General features: G+C 32.3%; 1 protein-coding gene across 1 annotated transcript in view; it reads right to left on the reverse strand.

Moving 5' to 3' along the window:
- The window catches only part of RhoGEF3 (Rho guanine nucleotide exchange factor 3), a 421983-nt gene that overhangs the window by 105672 nt on the left and 292795 nt on the right, over positions 1-23516 (reverse strand). The window contains exon 15 of the mRNA XM_076419229.1: positions 22141-22308. Coding sequence (XP_076275344.1) covers positions 22141-22308 — 168 coding nt within the window. The remainder of the gene's footprint in view (positions 1-22140; positions 22309-23516) is intronic.

The following is a 23516-nucleotide window of genomic DNA, read 5'->3' on the forward strand; positions in this document are numbered from 1 at the left end:
TTCATAGACCAATGGAAGAAGATCAAATTAAAAAAAAAACCATTACAGACCTCGCTATTGATTGGATTGATTGCAGATAATGCGATACAACGATTTTGCAATGGCCAGATGTTCAAAATCTGTGAAAACCTACATGGAAACCCTTAAATGGAAAATCTTATCCCACCTACCATATTCAACAGACAATGCCGTCATGATTTAGATGAGTAGGCTCAAAATATGTGTCGTTTTTACAAGATCTTATACCTTAAAGGTGACAATCTAGCGAACTTTTATGAAAAGCATAAAATGTCGGAAGAAAGGCTTTAAAATTAATTCACAATCTGCTGCAAGTTTGGTATTTCGTTATGTAGTAAAGGTTGAAAATTGTTTTATAATATAGATTATCACGATGTATTCAATTTACCAATATAACGGATATTTACAGCGAGCTTACCCGTCCCTTGCGCAGTAGACTTGCGGTTCAATTAGTAGTTTCAAGTGCATTCGTTTTATAACGGGACTTCTGTCGGCCGATGCTAATCAGAAACTAGAGAACAACACGCAACACCTAGTAAATAATCACACATTCGAAACTATCCGTAGACACTGCATGGAGACGGCGGTCCGCGAAGTGTCCTATTGGGCAGTAGTATTCCGTGAGACGTAAACCGTAAAAAATCTCCTCTAGTGAACGACACGCGTTCGGTGCGGGTAAACGACCGGCGATTTACTATATGCACCCAAGTTGCACCTGCACACACTCTCCAACGAAAATAACGTGGCGCTGCGTTATGGAAATGGTGGTCGCGCGTCAGACGGTCTCGGGTCTGGCGGGGACGGAGGCTCGACTGATAAAGCTCGCGCGATGTTTGACCGTCGCCCGAGCGCCGTCGGCGAGTTTCGATCGTACTTAGGTGGTGGGTACGGTGAATGTACCGGGTGGACTGACTTAGCTGTCGTAGCTTCGAAAGCTTGCCGTCAATGGATTTGCTCGGTTTGTTAGATTCGTATTATTATAAAATCGTTTTTTCTAAAAAATCCCTTATTGAGTTGGACCGATTTTCAAAATTCTTTTTTTTATTCGAAAGAGTGTACCTCTGAGGTGGTGCCATTGGAAACAAATCATGATCTGAGGGGGGGGGGAAGATGGCGGTAAATCGAGGGAAACGCTCAAATTTCAAAGGCACGTATAAAGTTTTCACATATTTTTTTATCTTCTTCGTCAAGTCGTCCAGACGTCAAACCATTCAGTTTGCTTTTTAAGCACTAACTATAGCATGTAAGACCTCGTACTAATATTGTAGAGAATTGCGTGAGAATAACTTTTTGTTGTTGTTTAGTTAAAGCATGTATATAGTAGAATATAAAATATGTGTAGTGGATAGGTTATGTTTTATGTTAAAAATCTAAGTTTGATTATTTTTTAATTTTTAGTGAGCTCCTTATATTTTTTCGATATTTTTTTAGTACCTATATTTTTGTGTAGATTTTGTTTGATTATCGATATATTAAGTATCGATATTTTTTATTCCCCCGCATATCGATATTTTTCTCACCGACTGACATCCCTATATTGTACAGTTGTGTATTTCTGTATTTTGTACACAAATGATAAAAAGACTGACAAGTGCTATTAACTTTTATTTTATTAGATACTGAGTAAGGGCCAATGGGTCTTTCCAGATAAGTATCTAGTATTATGTCACTTTAAAGACAAATTGTAAGTTAGTCGGCAACGAGTAATATCATATTAACAAATAAAAATATTAATATTATTCAAATAAATATATTAATTTATTTAAAATATTATTTAATTTCAATTTTATGACCAAATAAAATGCAATAATGAGAAAATAAATCATGTGAAACCAACAATGAATCGCATGATTTATATGTTATATAGTGCAATTAATACGGTAGTGTATATTTTCGAAGTATAACAGTCTCGTTTATATTAGAATATGATTAAACCGGCAGATGGAGTTCGGGCAAAAATATCGCAGTTTAATATTTAGAGTCACCAAAGCTATATTGAAGGCACCCTAGTTATAAACTATTACAATTTTCATTTATCCATTGATGATAATCCATTGAACCATCCGGAAACATTCATCCTTTGATCCTCAGGATGTAAAATCAACAAAGGTGGACTTGAAGTTGCTGTGAACTAACATAACCAACTAGACAAAAGCTTGCAGTCCAAGGTATACAGCCACTAGAATAGTGTAATACTAAAGATCATCAAAGGCAAACTGGCGGGTGAAAATAGAGGTGATACAAATATTTTTTTAGTTTAGGCCCTACACATTTTATTTATACATTAATTTATATACTAGGTTGTTTAAAAAGTTTCGATGCGAGAAAGATCAAAATGATAATGATAAATGATGGTCTAAAAGACAATTTCCAATTTCAAAATACAATCGATTTCCACGTATGATTTATTTGAAATATGTACAACTAGGAATCAAACGGTAACTTATACTGCCATGACCTATACTCATCATCAGCTATCAGGTACATTAATTGAACAGTTTTATTGTTCTTTTTCTACGATTTTTCACATCTAGTCAGACCAAAAAGTTACAATAATAGTTTTACCAATTTTTATTGAATTGAATTAAGGAAGAAAATTCCTTTAGTATTTCAAAAAAATTATGCTAATACCTTCAGGGTTTATTTCTGGATTCTAAAGCATTTCTTAATATTTTATAAAATTGAAGTACATGGCGACAGACTGAAGTTTCATCCATAGTAACGAATATAACCTATAAAAAAGTTATTTTTGAAGGTTGTTTTCTGGTTCTCAAAGCTAAAACTTCAATTGAAATTTTGTTTAAATCCTTGAAAATACAATAAAAATGTGTAAAGGTTATATAAAACGATACTAACGCCACGAGAAACAATCTTCTATTTTGTCTTGTTTGTTGTATATTTAATATAATACGGAAATATAAAAGGCAACGCTGGTATATAAATAGGAATAACGTAATAATTTATACAGTAATCCTAAAAAACAATACAGGAATTTGGTAGAACAAAGAGAATAATGCACACGTTCATCTCCCGTAATGTATTATGTCGACCTTGATGAAAAAACATTTCTAATATTCAAATGAAACTCATTAAGCTATGATACTAATTGTCGGTGCCATTTCTGACAATGTTTTCCTTGTATTCTCTATGCTTTATTCTATTTTTCATGCAAATTATAATTTTATGAATTTACAATAAAAATTTGATATGATGTATGACTATGTGATTATACTTTTAACAAGAGAAAAAAATTAATCACATTTTACATTTTTGCTTCCAATTTATCAAAAAAACATTTGCGATTGTGTTATACATTAAATATCTTTTTGGCTGATATAAACTGTTTGAAAATGGCATGTTGATATTAGTTATTATTCAACATTGACTGTCAAGACTGTTAAGAAATATTAGGGCTTCATGAATGGAGAAATATACATCCTTCGGTTAGCATGTTTGAAATATATATATATATATATATATATATATATATATATATATATATATAAGTTAATTAAGTATAGAAGTATATAAGTATATATTAATAGGTATATATGTTAATTTTTTTCATCTCATTTGGCTTTTAGGAAATTGTGAAGAATTAATCTTCCCATGTATTGCTAGGAGTTGAGAAATTGCAACTTCACTTTATACCTTCAATTATAGATGTCCCTTTATGAACAAACAGGGCAAGGCAATATCACATGCCCCAGAAAATTGTTTTAGCTGTCTTTTTTGTTTTATCTCACGACATTCCCACGTTCATAATATAACATATTTTTAGTATAACAACTTTAAAAAAATGTGAATTTAAATCCTTTTAATTGTATGTTATTTAATGATCTTCCAGATAGAATGTTATAAATAATGTACACCATATAATTTTCGATAAAACAGGTAAACAGAATTTTAATAGAAAGACCCAAAGTTTGTTTCAGTACAAGAAAACAAAAAGACAGAACTCTGATAGATCCTATTAAATTAATGGCACTAAACAAATATGAAAAAGGGAAAAACAAAGGAGGTAATTTTGATTTGTTCCAAAGTTATATTTTATAGATATATTTATTTTTATACTATATTTAAATTTTATACATAATTTACAGATTATATTTATTTTTCTAATTGACTTTTGTTTAATCAATTGATTTCAGAAATTAAATTATTTTTTATTTAAACTTTATTGGTCGATTAAGCGTGACGTCAGGGCTATCTCGTGACAAATTTTATCAAAGAGCCAATCATATGTCTTCACAGCAAAATGTTTTCATTACAGGTGCCTATAATGGAGATTTAAATTGGCCAATCAAATTACTTCTATGGCTGATTTAACCCCAGAGCCCCATATTAAGTTTTCTCTCTATTATTCTATGTCTATTCCATACTATTGATGATATTATCTGCAATATCATACATTTTTTCAGTTGACCTCTGTAGACATCTGGAGTAACATAATCATTCGGTTTTAACAGCTGTTTTCACCATATGCACAAGCAAGTCTTTACGGTCATGGATATTCCGTTTCGGTATCTATGTGGGTGAATCCTTTGGACTGCTAAGACCTTCTTCTGCGCTTGGGATTGTAACAATATATCCACTTTTAATTATATATCCACAGACATCTCTTCTTTTTTACCTTCCAAGCATTGAAATAACGTTATTGAGAAAGTTTTAAATAGCATCTTATTGTTGGTCAATTCGTGCCATTTTCCCTTCTATTAAATATTTTCCATTTTAACATATGTAAACGTCTGGAAAAAGTTTATTCATTAGCTGTTAAGTGGTATTAAAGTTTTCTGAGTTTTCATGCAATAAGTCTTTTTTTGCTTTTGTTTGGTTAAGCAAGGTCTCTATCATTGACATATCAACTATCAACCATCACTGTTTTTAAATTGTTGAAACCAAATCCAGACGATGGGATGGAGTAATACAATTTTGAGTGTTCCATGATTGGCGTGTGTTGTATATTGAATATCTTTGTGATGTTGAAGGTAAAATTTCTCTTTTATGTAGAGAAATGTCAAAATCATCGAATTTAACAGTCCTCTACATTGATAATTTGCATTTTTATCAACAATTCTGATCAAAATATAATGTTATTGAAAATAAATTAACAGGTGACTGACCCTATGAAAGTAAACTATTTTAGTATTTGTATATAACCCCTTAAAACTTCCGAAACGAAACAGGATGTCCACAAATAGCCGGGTTTTCGCCGAGGCCACAAAAGAAACTTCCTCACCGCCCGCTACCCTCTTCCTCCCGCCCTATAAGAAACAATGACAAGTTATTAAGTCAACGCAAAACTCCATTTCCAGTCCGAGGAAGGGAAAAGGGCTTTGAAAACAGAGCCAGTCTTTGTGAAAATATGGTAATTTAATAAAACGTATCACATTATATAAAGTCCTCCGTCCTCACCTCGCCAATCCTTCTACACCCCACCGCAAATACCGCTATGAGCCGCCCGGTTCCCCGTCTTTCGAAGCTCACCCACGGACCAGCAGCAGATCGATACGGAAATAAGCCTTCGAAAAATCGCTCGTTTCGAAAAAAGAAAAGAATTTCAGGAAATCTAAATTGCACATCGCGGAACGGGACGTCGGGGATTTCGGATTTTATTTTCATAGATAATACCGCCTATTGATTATTAGCTTTTGTCTGTCTGGAGAGCTGATATTTGCTCGTGTTTTCGAAAATGCCTTTAATATTATAAGCCAGATATGGAAATAGATGGAATAAAATGGTTTCGAATTGCTTCCTGCTATTTCTAAAATTAGTTCTGTATTATGTTTTATTATTACCTCTTCAAATGTAACAGGTCAATTGAAAACGCCATGGCCTACCATAGTAAAATACATGTTTTTGGCAAAATTAGTTCTTTTTATTCAAGATAATTCCCTTCAAGGGTTATACACTGATTATAGCGAACCTCCAACTTTTAGATACTATTTTTGTAGTACGATTTGGCCTTTACTTCAAAATAGGCCTCAGTTTCGGCGATCACCTCTTCATTGGACGAAAACTGATTCCCAGGGAGCATCCTTTTGAGATCTGAGAACAGGAAATAGTCTCTGGGGGCAAGATCTGGAGAATAAGGTGGATGAGGAAGCAATTCGAAGCCCAATTCATGGATTTTTGCCATCGTTTTCACTGACTTATGACACGGTGCATTATTTTGGTGAAGTAGCACTTTCTTCGTTTTCGGCGATTTCGTCCTTCAAACGGTCGAATAACGCTATGTAATAGTCGCTATTGATGGTCCTTCCTTGTTCAAAGTAGCCAAAGAAAATTATTGCACGGATTTTCCCACGCTTTGGAGTATGATTTGGTCGATTGGACTTTGGAGTGAAATGATGGAGCCATGTTTCATCCATTGTCACATATCGACGCAAAAAATCGGGTTTATTACGCTTGATCATCTTCAAACACTGCTCCGAATCATAAACTCGTCGTTGTTTTTTGGTCAAAAGTGAAAATTTTCTTCGACCCACTCTGCGCGGTACCCACTCTGCACAGAGCATACCCAAATATTCGGGAATGATATGATGTACACGTTCAGTTGATATCTTTAGAGTGTCTGATATTTCAATCAATTTAAATTTACGGTCATTCAAAATCATTTTGTAGATTTTTAAAATGTTTTCGTTCGGTAACAACCTCTTTTGGGCATCCACTAAACTTAGCATACCAATCCTTGATGGTTAATTTTCCTGAGGCAGTGTCCGGAAACTTGGCATTAAGCCAAGTTTTTACTTCAGCTGTATTTTTTACCTTCAAAAGCAATATTTTATGCCATGTTTCATCCATTGTCACGTATCGACGCAAAAACTCGGGTTTATTAAGCTTGATCATCTTCAAACACTGCTCCGAATCATAAACTCGTCGTTGTTTTTTGGTCAAAAGTGAAAATTTTCTATAACTTTCCTCGACCCACTCTGCGCGGTACCCACTCTGCACAGAGCATACCCAAATATTCGTGAATGATATGATGTACACGTTCAGTTGATATCTTTAGAGTGTCTGATATTTCAATCAATTTAAATTTACGGTCATTCAAAATCATTTTGTAGATTTTTAAAATGTTTTCGTTCGGTAACAACCTCTTTTGGGCATCCACTAAACTTAGCATACCAATCCTTGATGGTTAATTTTCCTGAGGCAGTGTCCGGAAACTTGGCATTAAGCCAAGTTTTTACTTCAGCTGTATTTTTTACCTCCAAAAGCAATATTTTACACACGCGAAATTTCTTTTCATCCATTTTTCTTCACAATAACGAAAGTTGCTTCACAATCAACTAATTCACAAACTAATGATCCGACAGCTGTCAAATTTATTTATATTAAAGCATATATTATCAAATGACTTAAAAATACAATTAAGAACACAGGTATAATAGTTTATAGGTTAGGGCTATGTTTGATTATATTTACATTGAACATTTTTCCATATCACCTACGACCTAAAGTTCTAGGCGCATTTTTTCTCTAGTTGTATCATCTGGAGGCCTAATCCACCTAATTAACAGTTGTATATCCAAGAATATATTTCACTTTCATTAGATTTTATCAGACAGCATTGTGTCTCTTTTTAACTAAAATAAAATGATAAGGACAATTTTGACTGATTCTAAAACGAATTTACAAATTGCGACAAGCAATCATTAAACATCTTGATGACGTATGTACAAAATAACTTTGGAGAGATTATAGCTAGCTAATACTGTTTGGTAGGTTATATTGAATTTCTATGTATCAATATTACTGTAATTGCTAGGTTATTAAAAATATAATTTATAAGCATGCAGGTTTTTATTATAAGCAACATCTTTATTAGATACGCTTAGTACAATCTTAATTATTATTATTATTACAATTAATTTATTACTACTTTTCCTATGTGCTTGGATTAATTAACCAGCAAAACGAGTGCGAGAAAATACATCAGTATGTATTCCTCAATTATAAAATTATAATTATTTATTAATTATTAACTTATAGCTATAGTTTACACTAATAATACACACTAAATGTTCACACAAGTTCGTATGGTTTTGTTCGTTTCAATCTCCTGACATCCTGCGTGCTGTCCAGCAGTTGTATTGCTTCCATGTTAGTATGATTTAGTAATCTTCTTTCGTGTTTCAAAGCGAAATCCTGCACAACTTCGCAAATCCATTTGATTTCCAGGTCATCGTGCAGTTCTATATTCTCATTGGTTACATAGCGATAGGCATTGGTAATCAATCGAAGAACCTTGTTTTGACAGCGCTGTATGACTAAGTGATTTGAATTTTTAGTGCAACCCCATATTTGCACCCCATAGGTCCAAATTGGCTTTATAATTGTATTATAGATCAACCTCTTTGATTTTAGATCAAGTTGAGAGTATCTTCCGACTAACCAGTATAGTTGTTTTATATTGGTTCTAATGTGTTTTGCTTTTTGTCTAACGTGATGCTTTCAATTTAATCTACCGTCAAGATGGATTCCAAGGTATTTTGCTGATTCTGCTTGAGGAATAGGGCATCCATTGAGTGATATAATTAAGTTTTTATTATTTCGCCTTAATGCAAAATTAACGTGGACAGATTTGGAGCTATTAAGTTGAATTTTCCAATCTTTTGTCCATTTGTAGATTTTATTGACTGCCACTTGCACTTTTTCTATTACCCTAGGCAGAGATATATCTTTTGCCATAATAACTAGCATGCAGGTCTGATAGGAAGATATGGATAAGGGACTGTTGGAGACAATATTGTACGTATTTAGCGTATGGATAGTACATTTTGAGTACTAGGATAAAGTTACAAGATAATAATCCAGACATACAAAGTAAATTTAGAACACATTGGTAGTATGATAAACTAAATGCAAAGGAAATACGTCAATAATATGTGAATAGATATAATCAAATATGTTAAAATATACCATATTTGATACCAACGTCATTTTGTTTCTTTCGTTTTCATTAATATCTTCAGTATGTCATATGTTAATATAATAATATCTCAGTACTATAATACCTCAACTCTCCAGTAGTCAGTTAAGTACAAGAGTTGTTATGCTATTTCATAAATCCTATTAAAATTTAGGCTTTACGCTTTAACAATTTTTGGTTTACATTTGCCACCTCTGACGATTTCTATTTTAGCTAAGTTCATTTTGATCGGACTAGAAGATAATAGATGAAATTTGCATAATAAAAATGTGATCACAATCATATGATATACCACATAAAAACATATCATATAATAAAACATCTCAATAATAATGTATTTTTAACACATTATTTCATTATTACTGTTTTTTATTATTTATTTGTTTACCCAAATCATATAATTTTTTTAAATTTCTTTAGTTTATGTTAATTCAACTTCAACAGCTTGTTTTTAATATCGTAAATCTAATTTTGTTATTGTAAATAATTAGAATAATTCTTAAAAATCTATTTTGATGGTCAATAGGAGTTTCTTTACGGACAAAAAAGAGATTGACAAAGAAACCCATTATGAAGACATCGACCATCGAAACAATGTCGGCAAACAAAGAAATCAAAGAGAATTTCGTTATATGCTGTAAACGGGCCGCCATTCGAAGAAACGTACCCTGTAAAACTGTGATGATACGTTTCAACGAATTCGAATTACCATATAATGGAGGACATCATTTCCACTTATCACTTAAATACAGTTAACTTTTGTTCTAGCTCCAGAATAGCATGAAGAAATAATGAATATACAACATACATTTCAACGTATTATGGTAAACTTTCATTTGTTCAACTTACGAGTACTTCGGTATATATTCTATTCTAATCTAGAGTAGGCCTAAAAGAACTTAAAAAATTAAATAAATGCCATATACTTTTACCAAAAATGAGTCGAATTCACACAAGAATCAAATTCGAATTACAAAAATGAATTTTTGCCAACCTTGTATAAGATACAAGAAATTTTATAGTGAAGTGCAGTTTCTTCGTTTTCGGCGATTTCGTCCTTCAAACGGTCAAATAACGCTATGTAATAGTCGCTATTGATGGTCCTTCCTTTTTCAAAGTAGCCAAGGAAAATTATTCTACGGATTTTCCCACGCTTTGGAGTATGGTTTGGTCGATTGGACTATATATATATTTTTTATTTCTTTGGTTTATATTTTATTTAAAATGGTTTTAACTTCATCAGCTTGTTTTTAATATCGTAAATCTAATTTTGTTATTGTAAATAATTAAAATAATTCTTAAAAATCTATTTTGATGGTCAATAGGAGTTTCTTTACGGACAAAAAAGAGATTGACAAAGAAACCCATTATGAAGACATCGACCATCGAAACAATGTCGGCAAACAAAGAAATCAAAGAGAATTTCGTTATATGCTGTAAACGGGCCGCCATTCGAAGAAACGTACCCTGTAAAACTGTGATGATACGTTTCAACGAATTCGAATTACCATATAATGGAGGACATCATTTCCACTTATCACTTAAATACAGTTAACTTTTGTTCTAGCTCCAGAATAGCATGAAGAAATAATGAATATACAACATACATTTCAACGTATTATGGTAAATTTTCATTTGTTCAACTTACGAATACTTCGGTATATATTCTATTCTAATCTAGAGTAGGCCTAAAAAAAATTAAAAAATTAAATAAATGCCATATACGTTTACCAAAAATGAGTCGAATTCACACAAGAATCAAATTCGAATTACAAAAATGAATTTTTGCCAACCTTGTATAAGATACAAGAAATTTCATTGAAGTATTTCAGTTTCGACGAAATAATAAAAGCTTAAAGATGGTTGTATTTAGGATAAGGAGTGCAATAAATATTATGGCGTTAGAGTTTACTATTTCCATATCACTAAAGAAGAAAATGGAACATATAATTCCATTTTAGGGGAATCATTATATGAGATGCATTATAACTTTACGATAAGATATCACTGTACTACGCTATAAAAATTCATACGTAGCTTCTGTTATAATATAAACTAAATATAGACAGCAGTTTTCCGAAGCTTGGTTTTCCAAGCATTTTAGTAAACATTTTAAGGATGAAATTTCACTTCCAAAACCAGAAGTTAGGAGAGCCTATTATATATCTATAGAACGTATTCTTCTTCAATTTAACATCATCAGAAGTCTAGTATGCCGTAGAAATTGTAAAACATTTCAACTTAAAGTTGTAAGATTGTAGCGACCTTGAGGCATGTCAAATTTTACATAGTGGAATAACGGTCTACAAAATTCCCAGAAATATAATCCCAGATGTTGAACACGGGCGGGGTGCCAGCAGCGCCAACTACAATACGATAACGAATAGCTGGCAACCCCGAGACATTTATCTGGGATGATATTGAAGGGTATTTCTAATCATTCAGTACTCGACCATCGTTTGGCCAATCGACAACGTGCCGCCATCGACTGCCCAAGCCTCGTCTCCAGGTAATACCGCTGCCATCCGTTTTATTATTTGTATTTTTACATTTTCATATTACTTCAAAAAATAACGGTCACATGATGGAAACACAACTGTTTCATTTTGTTTTACCTCCATTCACCGAGCTATATAAAATTTACCCTAAAAGATCTAAATAGATAACCCAATACTACGAGATAGGGAAGCTGAAAATATATCGATATATCGATACTTTAAAGGTTCGTCAAAAATATCACTACTTTTTAAAATATTTAGAAAAAATATATTTTTTTATACTTGCAAAAAATATATCGATATTTTTTTCCTCGGATATATCGATATATTTTTATAAATATCGAAAACGATATATCGATATTTTTTTGTATTATCGATATATCGAAATAACGATATTTTTTCGGTGGCCAATACCCCTACTACAAGGATAATTACTTACATCAAGACCTTCGGTTTCTAAGTTTCATAGAGGAATTTAAGAGGTTTGCAACAAGACATGAAGAATGATTTCAGTCCCATGTAAACACCGAAGTGTTGCAGCAACTTTTGGACAATTTGTAAATTGTAATTGTTGACTAGTCATAATATGTTAATAAATAAAAAGCATTCTTATTTTCTTCTTATTCTATTTTTATAGCAGTATATGCATTTTTTTTATAAAAACATTTAGTATCAGTAAATATTTCTGATTTTCCTATAACAGTTTCCGTTTCAACTATAAATGAATTAAATCTCAGTGACAATAATAAATCACCAAAGAAAATGTTAATGCAGATGGTGCTGCTAATTACTCATCGGATATTATCGTTGACAAGTTTGGCAGCTATGACGTCACGGTCGTCTTTCCACGTAACGCCGGGAGTCTAAAAGTTTAATCGCTTACAAGCAAGTTGGAATAATTCTCAGCATACCAATTGCGATTTTGCGGAGCTAATATTAGGTGGCCAACTGTTTGCCTATATCTGCAATAACCCTCATACTCATATATTAGTAGTTCCAATATTGACAGTGGATATGAAGTTAATGGAAGTTCTACAAATATGTTACTTGGTTTATTTTATTATATATTAAATATTGATTATTAATTTTTAGTCGTATAGTTTATTCTCTTTTTAACTCATCCGTATGAACAATAAATTATTTTATCAAAAATAGGTTATAAGATTTGTTATGAACAAAATGAGTGAAAATCTAATTTCATTTGAAATTTTAAGTTTAATTCCTATTTAGGGTAAATGATGTGGCTCGGTGAATGGAGGTAAAACGAAATGAAACAGTGGTGTTTACATTATATGACCGTTATTTATTGGCTATATAAAAAAATGTGAAAAATAAAATTAGATAAAACGGATGGCAGCGGTGTTACCTGGAGACGAGACTTGGGCAGTCGATGGTGGCACGTCTAAACCAAACGATAGTTGAGCACTGAATAAAGCGAAATACCCTTCAATAACATCCCAGATAAACGTCTCGGGGTTGCCGCCAGCTAGTCGTCATCGGGTTCTAGTTGGGGCTGCTGGCACCCCGCCCTTGTTCAACATCTGGGATTATATTTCTGGGTATTTTGTAGACCGTTATTCCACGATGTATATGACGATGAAATATATCATTTTAACTTCAATTACTGTATTTGTTACCGCTAGTCATGTTATTTAACTTTTTATTACTATTTAAAATTAAGTTATCATTTTTTAATAATGTTGTCGAAATAAAGCAGAAAGTTCTATCAAAAGATTTTAGGGGTATAAAACCTTATGAGTTAAAAGTATATGTTGATGTAATAGAAGGTTCTTCAGCTGAAAATTTTACTGTGGACCTGTTGCTTACAAATAAGGCATCACATGAAGACGAATATATAAATCAAACAAGCTTTAAGTTCACAACAAAGCTTTAAATTATATAAAAAGTCCTTTATTCTATTTGGTAACATGCTCTTGAATAATGTTGAGGTTTTTGATAGAGAATTTTCTGTAAAATTTTAAATTAGTCTTGAGCAATATTCTAATGATGAAAATGTGTTGTTTTTTTAGAATCTTGTTATAATAACTGAGACAGCTTATTGAGTTTTCAGTCCTTTTTTTAACAAGTTTCTAATTTCGAGTAAAGTACTGTGGATGTGTTGAACATTTAAGAAAGAGACACTTTATGTCATGTTTAAGCTTACATTCTTATATTTACATTTAACCGTTTCTTTATGTGTGTGTGACAATATGTGTCCTTAAGTTTTTGAGCAATATTTTCCGATTACCGATTTTCGTTCAACATCTCCTGTTGTCCCAGTCTAGTTAATAACAATGTTTCCAGTGATTTCATTTTGTCATATAATTCATTGCAGATTAGAGAAATAAAATATTGACGATATTTAAAATTATAGGATAGGCATATGCAAGTGCTTCAGATTTAAAATTGATATAGCCAGTAGTTATAACTTTAAAATTATTATAGTTCAAATATCCTGAAATATTCAAAAGTTTTCCGGAATTTAACCCATTTTCTAACATTTATCATCACATTATAATTCATCAAATTTCTATCCAAACACTTAAATCTTTTAATTCGATTTCCCCCATCAATTTTCAACACAATTTAACGTCGTTATCTATTACCACACAAATAATTGTGGTGAGCCCATCCCCAAACAATCTCCCAGGGGGTAAACTAATCATTTTAAAGCACGGTTTAATTTTCCACTTAACTAATTAGTTTTTGATTCGAGGGGATTATGATAGATCGTCCATATGCGAATCGCTAGCTGCAATGAACTAAAATGGTATGAAACAGGAATTAATTTGTATTGGCACATTAATGTGTGTTATATCAAGAGATCAATAATAGTTATCAGTATTTTTTCAACATTTTCAGTTAATTTCAGCTCTTTGAAAGGTTAAATGCAATAAAAAAGAGTAGCAAGTCATTTTCTGTATATCAGTATTAGGTGCTGGTATGAATTTCTCATAAAGTAATTAATTCATTATAGCCTATAAATTAATTTTTAAGGATTTTCTTCTGATTTGAGACTTTATTGTAAAAGATCGGTGCAATGTGTTTTATTTAAAGTTTATTGATAGCCGCTACTTTTCTTCATCTTACAGACAATTTAGGGATTCCATCTCTAAAGAACGATCTATTTTTTTGAGGATATCCATGAATCGGTCCATTCTTTGGTATCTTCACAAAAAGTTCACAAAATCACCAGTTCATTAACAGTAACAATACGTCGAACTAAACTCACCGCTAACCCCCTTTTCCAGGCTGAAACGACCTCATACGTAACTGCAGTCATAACTTTCGCCCCTATATGACAGTATCCAGTCGTGTGTTAACTCAAGTTCGCGAATCAATAGAATCGCCGGGTCCTCGTGCCCAATAAGAGCTGCCCGATCAGAAGGTGCCATATCCCCAAATTTAATGCAGTAGCAGTAGCGATCCACAAGGGTCAACTGTGGGGCGGTTGCGGTTTAGTGTATTGGTAAGCTCAGAGGTAGTCCCACATAACCCGGTCCAACTTGTCACTCCAGGGCAAGTCTCCGCGACCAGGTATGCATCATGCATTCCACCGCCTGGTTTTAGGTCAGAACAACAAAAAAAAAAAATAAAAACGTCGAACTAAACAAGTGGTAATGTTGGTCTCTTTGCAATAATACGTTACGTCATTAGCTCGTAATAAGCTACACCTTGTGGATAATTATTCCGCTTCGGTGTCGATATAGAATCTATCGGAACTAATTAACGTCTTTTTGCTTTTGTAATTTTCATAGTAGATCTACTTTTCATCGTCAGCCACAATATGCCCCAGAAAATTCTTCTTTTTTTGCATGACAAATAGTGAATGTTGAAACATGGTGGTAGTCATTTTTCCTCCAACTGAATCATTTCCATAGCATGAAAACATTGTGAAAAAGTTGTTTAACTAATAATATGTCCGAAAATTTATAAGCTGTTTATCAGCGTGTGTTTTTTTTGACTATGGGTTTCAACCTTTGTTGGTCCACCAGACCATTTTTTGTCATTGAGTTGAAAATCGCCACAAAAAATATGATGGAGCAGCATCACCATCACCAAGTATCCAGATATGTTTCATGAGCTTTGGCAGCAGATTTCTTGTATTTTTTGTTGATGATCTTTATTAGATATGCTTAGTACAATCTTAATTATAAATTAATTTATTACTACATTTCAATTAATTCACAAGCAAGACGGGTGCGAAATAAATACAATATGTATGTTATTCCTCAGTTATACACTTTATATAACATAAGTTCGTATGGTTTGGTTCGCTTCAATCTTCTGATTTCCTACGCGTTGTCCAGTAGTTGTATTGCTTCCACGGTAGTATGATTTAGTAATCTTCTTTCGTGTCTTAAGACGAAATCTTGGATAACTTCGCAAATCCATTTGATTTTCAGGTCATCGTGCAGTTCTTCGTTGGTTGTTTCGTGTTTTGGCAGCGTTGAATGACTAGTTGATTTGATTTGTTATATGCCGACTAACCACTATTGTTGTTTTATTTTGATTCTAACGCGTTTTGCTTTCTGTTTAACATGTTGTTATTTCTTGAAATGAAGCATCAAAAGTAGTGAATGTCAAAAATGCAATTTGGAGCGTTCGATATACTTAATAATACAAAACACTAAAACTGTCATTTTATGTAGAAACATATCAAAATAGTCATATTTAATAGTTAGGTTACCTTGTTATCTACAACAGTTATCTACATTGAAAGCATTTTACAAACAGATTTATATGAAATTGATATCAATGAAAAGAAAATTCATGTCGGTACCTAACATATACGATGAACCATCTGTTCAGCTTTTAAGTACCGTTTTTACAAAGGCAACACTATCATGTTTAATATTGACAGGTATGGATATGTGAGAGTTGAGGGTGAGTACGTGTTATTTGTGGTAAATCTAAATGAATGATTGGATTGATATGGATAAAGACTTTATAGGATATTCGGTACTGTCCTGGTCGAGCGGCTGCATCGTGTTTTATTATCGAAAAGGTCTAAGAAATCAGATACAAATTATTATTGTTAAATTTGTTCCTGATAAAATGTGTATGCTCATACACAAATTCTATAGAAAATAATTGTATTTATGTATAAAGCACGAATCAGTATTACAACAATTATTAATTAAAATATGAGGAAACAAATTGCAGTTTGAATCAACTAACATTTCATAGACCTAATTGGATTGACAGGAATTTATGTTTTATTATTTTTGTATAACGAAGATGCTAAACGAGGTAAAATCGTGTTCCTATTCTGGATCGTCAGTGGATCCGCAGCCACCAATCCGGACGAATTGTCGGGGAGTTCAGTCAGACGTATTTGGGCTTGAAAGCAACTAAATTACGGCACGGCCGACGGCACAGACGAGGAGAAAGTGACCTCAAGCGCCGATACCGAGTTACGGTTAATTATGTTAACGGTCCCGAAAACATTTTGCGAAAGCTCATCTGAGCAGAGCTTAAAACTACATTAATCATCATTTGCGGCGCTCGGACAAGATCGTCGTCGATTTTATCTAATTAGTTCTGTATTTTTCCTTTCGAATTAATAAATATTAACATAATTCAATTTAATTGTAGTGTTTTTAGGACAATGTATATTTATGAATATTAGACATACATAATATACATCTCTTGATAAAACATTAGCACACTGCACATTTTTTCAATTACTACGATTAGTTTTACATTTCTCAGTTTAATTGTAGATTTTTTAGGGTAATAAATATATTATGAATGTTAGGTATGCCTAATTCACCTCACCTTACACTATCCACGACAATTCATCGTTCAAATTGATCATTTCGTCGGTAGCGACCACTATTTTAACTGTTTTTCAGGTTTTAATAGTTCGTAATGCGCCATGCCACTCTTGTTCCACCGAACATTGTCTTTCGACCAACGCGATTTGTCAATTATTAGGCACATATGGACGTGTGGTATCGAACTGTGGAGTATTACTAGCAAATACAACGTAGCCATCCTTCAGATATTCCAAAGTAAAGTGCTACGTGTTAATGTCCAGTTAATGCAGCGCGATATCCCCCTGGATATCAGTGAGATGCGGAGGTTAAAACGTTTACTGCCATTCGACCTAACAGCTTTTTGAAATGCTTAACATAATACCATGAATGATCATATTTAAAAGTCTTAAAGTTAAGAATTCATTTTTATTAAGAGTGATAATGCAAAATATGTATATATGTATATAACTTAGAGGGTCATGGAAGACGGCCAAATAAACCAATACTATTTTTCAGCATGAAAGTTATCAAGTTATTTTCCAACACGATAACGTATAATAACCAGAAGCTGCGAAATATGTGCACATAGAAACGCCAACCCTACCCGCCTTATTGTACGGTCATGATTCCCCTTCATGACAACTTATTTCAGCAAAAGTACATTGCCTAGTCAACAAAATGTTCTGTTATTTAACAATAAGTACTATTTCATTATAAAAGGAGATTTATTTGTATTATCCATTTAATAACCACGTTTTCTTAGATAGTTAAAAATCTTAAAACGTTTGAAAATTCTGTTTAATTAGGTATCTAGTGTTTTCACCAAATATTTATAAGTCCGGTCATATAATAATTATTTAAATAATAGCATTCTCTTTTATTGAATGCCAAACTTACTATACAGCAAAGCGTATTCAATTGTGTTTTTTTTATATAAAAAGTTTTACAAATTACAGACAAAACTGTAAATTCAAAAAGAAGTTACAATATTTTCGTATTGAAAATAATTTTGGCAAAATATAACAGCTAATGACTCCAGCATGTAAATATTTTCACAGTGCAATTTTGAGAGAATGAAATGGTTTCTGATGGACTTGTTTCATACTGTTGCCTTTTTGTAGTACTTAAATAAATAATAAATAATGACAAAAGAACGATTCAACTATTACTGTATGTTGGAATATGGAAACCCATATTAATGAAAAGATTATTCACAATATTAGTCGAGCAATTCGGTATGAGTTGTAGCAAATTTATTTCAATATTTGATTAAATTCATATGAGATCAATCGGCTGATGAATATCTATCATATATTTTAACTTGATCAGACATTATAATGTTATTTATAATATTTTCGAAATAATAAAAGAAAAGCTGCTATAAAAATTCAGCTATTATTTAGTTTAATACTCAGTTTAGTCGTTTATAAACTATGAAAATGTCAACAGAATAGCTCATAATCGATATAAATATTAAAATAAATAGACATGTGATAAAAAATAATAGCTAATAAGTAGGTTAGAGTAAACAGACAGAGTAAGTAAAACTTCGCTTATTACGAAATAGTATATTAACAGTTCTGCATCCAAAAACTGAACTGTTGAATACAAACAGGATAGTGTTGATGCAAAAGTAGTGAAAACAAGGTTAAAGGAAGTTGGTTTAGATTGAAACCGGTGTACCAAAGCAAGTACATCCGCAACTTTATTGATCATGTTCTACCTAATGGTGGCTTTATTGAGTAGTGGGTTAGTAAAATAAATATGCATGTGCCTGGCATCAGTAATAAGGGTCTTAAAATCATGCACCTCGACTCAGTCATCGAAGATAGTTTAAAAACATTTGTAGGTTTGTTAATTAAATAACGGAATGTATATTTTTCCCTCGACTTATCTAAATTATCCAATTATGAGTTCGTGTTTCCCAATGATAAGAAACAATCTGTTCTATCGTATTGTATATCGTATATACGGTCATATTATATAGGCATTTTGTATGATATATTGTGTAATATTGTATGTGTATTTACAGCCAGTAACAGGAAAAGAGGGAATTCTCAAAAAAATATAATAGTTTTATCTGTTGCTTAGTTAACAGTTTGGTCACGATGTTTAAAATATAAAGTTCTGGAATATATCATTTTGGTTTGTCCTAATAGATGTTACATATCTCTACTAATATTGATATAATACAGTGAATATTCATACTATAGTGCATTTGAAGGATAGTAGTGTATATTAGATATTAAAGATAATAAACTAAATAGACATATAATAGATATTATGATAGCGTTATTAGGCAAATTTAAAATGGAGACTCCACAAACTCATTTTTGTCATATTTTAATTTTTTGCTTCCGAAAAGAGAAACATGTCCAGAAAGAAAATTAAGTGATGATGAGTGTGAACCAGTGCCAAGCATATTATTTTAAAGAGACTTTCACAAGATTACGTTAATTGATTGTCTATTGTTCTAAAAATCTAGCTCCTAATTTTCATTATAGTATTACGCTAGTTAATCAGATGTATTACACGAAATTAGCTCAAACGGACAAATATTACTAACAACAATTCTGTTACGTTTCTCTATTAATTTTTATTTGTTTTAATATTTTTGTATTTGAATATTTTTTTAAAGTTTGATATAATAATAAAAGTATTCTCAGTCGTTCTATAAAACAGTAGAATGCTTTAACACCTATATTAATTTGCCTACCGGCTTAATCCTGTATTAGAGATTAAAATTTTTATAATAAATTCATGTATTTAATAAATAATTAACAGTGAACAGTGTTTTAAGGAAGTCGGAGTTTGGTAAATGACCTGTCAACGCTGTATAAAAAAGCGAATATAAAAAACTCCCAATAAAGATTATTAATTATCAGCTTATTATTAATTATCAATTTAAAATTACCTCCAAAAAATTGAAATTGATTAAAATTCAGTTTGAGGCGGAGAGATAAATATACTACGTAGCTGAATAGGTACTAAACTTATGTACATGACTCGTTATGCATTAAATTGTACATTGTTAATCGCTTCTGCTTTGAGTGATGATTATTTAACAGGTCAATTGAAAAGTGCCCGGCCTGACACATAGATGGCGCTACTAGAATTAAATCCACATGTTTTTTAGTTAGCCCCAACCCTCAAAAGATGAATGTATAAATTTGACAGCTGTCGGATAATCAATTTGTGAATTATAGCATTTTGAGTTAAGTAATTTTTGTTATTGTGAAAAAAAATGAGCAGCGAAGAGGGTGAAAGCAGTGGACGCCCAAAAGAGGTTGTTACCGACGAAAAAATCCATCAAATGATTTTGAATGACCGTAAATTGAAATTGGATGAAATAGGAGACACTCTAAAGATATCAACTGAACGTGTACATCATATCATTCACGAATATTTGAGTATGAGAAAGCTCTGTGCAAAGTGGGTGCCGCGCGAGCTCACTTTTGACAAAAATGGATGAACCATGGCTGTATCGTTTCACTCCGAAGTCCAATCGACAGACATCTGAGTGGACTGTACGTGCTGAACCCGCTCCAAAACCTGAGAAAACGCAACAGTCGGCTGGTAAGTTTATGGCGTCTGCATTTTGGGATGCGCATGGAATAATTTTCGTTGCCTACTTTGAAAAAGGAAGGACCATCAACAGCGACTATTACATAGCGTTATTGGACCGTTTGAAGGACGAAATCGGCGAAAAACGGCCGCATATAAGAAAAAGAAATTGCTGCTTCGCCAAGACAATGCACCGTGTCACAAGTCGGTGAAAACGAACGGAAAAATCCATGAATTGGGCTTCAAATTGCTTCCTCATCCACAGTATTCTCAGATCTGAACCCCAGTGACTATTTCCTGTTCTCAGATTTCAAAAGAATGCTTGCTGGGAAGAAATTTTAGTCGAATGAAGAGGCGATCGCCGAAAGTATGGGAACAGCCAAAGGTCAGAAGGAGTTAAATCTGTGGAGTAAACTCGTTGTTGAAAGAACTCGTACTTTGAATCAGTGATCTTCTGTAAATTTATATATATTATTTATAAATATTTTTAATATATATATATTTTTGTGAATATCTATTATATTAAATAAATAGAGCATCACAAACTCATTGAATAATCTAGTGTTAAGATGAAATAGCAGCACACTTTCTGAAAGCCCTTATCTATATATAATAAAAACTGAAGTCAATCTTATTTTAACAGTTTTAGGTACAAATTCATAGATTACATCGTGTATTTAATACATCATTCTCTTTTTAAAAAACTGGTAATGTAAATACATATGCCCAATTGTTTAAAAAGGGTAATTTTCTATGAACAAGTCTGGTCTCATTCTCAGAAATGCATTGTATAGTTTGGTTTACACGCTGGAGATATCATTAGTTTAAATTTTATCAAAATTGTGTCTGATGAATCCTGTTTTTCAGTGGTAACCAAGACATAAACTATTTAAGAAAATAAATATTGAAATGTTATTTATCAACTCAATATATATATATATATATATATATATCTTTTATTTTCTATCTTTTATCTTTATCTAAAATTTTTCTCTATCTAACATATGCTGTTGGCATCACAGCGAAAGCAATAGGGTTAATATTAAGATTATTCGTTCACCCTATATAATGGATTATGCTTACGTAGTATCAACAAAAATGTTATAGTAGTGCAGTATAATGTAAATGTTATCCTTTAGCAAAATTAACTCTGGCTATCTAAATAAATAACAGGAATCTTGACGTTAAATGCTGGTTATCCTGAGTGAAACCACACATTAAACAAATACAAGAACAATATTTTGAAACTGAACAAATAACAATATGTTTTACATACAGAGTAATTTGAATAATATGAGGAATTATCGACTAAATGCAATTATGAAATTAATATGCAAGAATCCGATAAAACGTTTTGGCTTACCTTGAGCTTGTCAGCAACGATTCGGCTAACGTGATCAGAATGGGGACGTCTGACGGTTCGACTGGGATGCTTTCGCCGAAGGACCGGAGGACTGTCGTAGGGTGGACCACCGTCGGTGTCGTGGGACTCGCTGCTGTCACCTCCCGTAGGTCCGCCGCCTCCCGGCATCTGAAAAGGTGGAACAAGATCAAATAATATGATTAGTTTTATTGGGATCGGTTAAATGGTGCAGCAGGACAAGTATTGGCGCTCAACGGGTCAGCAATATCAATTAGGCGGGTATAAATGAAATGTTTTTGTTACGGAAGCGCAAAACCTAAATTAAATCTAATAAGCAGAAGTAAGTAATCAAACTTATTCATATTTATTTAATCTTTTGACATTGTTCACTGTGGCATTTTACTTGAAACTACATTTTAAATATGTCTGATCTACTATATATATATAGTAATTTGATAATATTATAATATATTTGTTCAAATATTCCAATATTTTGACTATGGTTTCAGTAATTATATATTGTATATTTTAAGTACGAGTACATTGAATGAAAGATATGTAGCATGATACATATCAAATAATTTTTCCACTTTAACAATGCATTTATTGAGAAAAATTGGTATAATATATATTAATCAAAATATCTTCATTTTCTCTAATTTTTTTCCCGCATTTTTGGTAACAGGGTTATACTGTGTCAAAAAAACGATATTGGTTTGACAGCGATCCGATTAATCTTGAAGACGTTTATTTATCAAGTGCTAAAGTATCTGAGAGTTTCCTGACAGTTTTACTTGGGTTAGTCTTACCAGTAGTCCAAGTCCAAAGGCCCAATAAGTCCAATAAGTCTTATATTCATTGTCTTCTAACTCTTTTGGTCCTCCAGACCGTTCATTGTCACTGACAAGTTACCAATATAGGGGTATCATCAAAAAGATCACCTCTAAACCGTTATAATCAAAACTGACAGTGGGGATATGATAGAACAGCAGAACCACAAGTTTGTAAAAATATTGGGGCGTCCTAAATATTATTAGATAGCAAATTGTTACTTTATGTACAGAAATGTCAAAATCATCGAATTTAACAGTTATATCATATCGTTTAAAAGTTGTTAAGTTAACATTATTATAACATTTTAGGATTTTAATAATGAAATCTTATATACTTTAAAAGCACCGAGAAAAGAAAGAAGATATAAGTCCTGAAAATTACATACAGGATGGTAACGGAATAAATTAATTTCGGAAACTCACAGAAGAACATAATAATGCTGAAGAGAGTCCTAGTTTTAAAACTCAAAAAAGGTAAGAGGGTAGGGCAAAAGTCCCGCTACTACCGACGCAATTTCTGCTAAGTGGCAATAATGGAACCGT

The sequence above is a fragment of the Rhynchophorus ferrugineus genome, unplaced genomic scaffold (assembly GCF_030347505.1).
Source record: "Rhynchophorus ferrugineus isolate W39M unplaced genomic scaffold, kcgeb_rfMv2 rfM1, whole genome shotgun sequence".
Lineage (NCBI taxonomy): Eukaryota > Metazoa > Arthropoda > Insecta > Coleoptera > Curculionidae > Rhynchophorus > Rhynchophorus ferrugineus.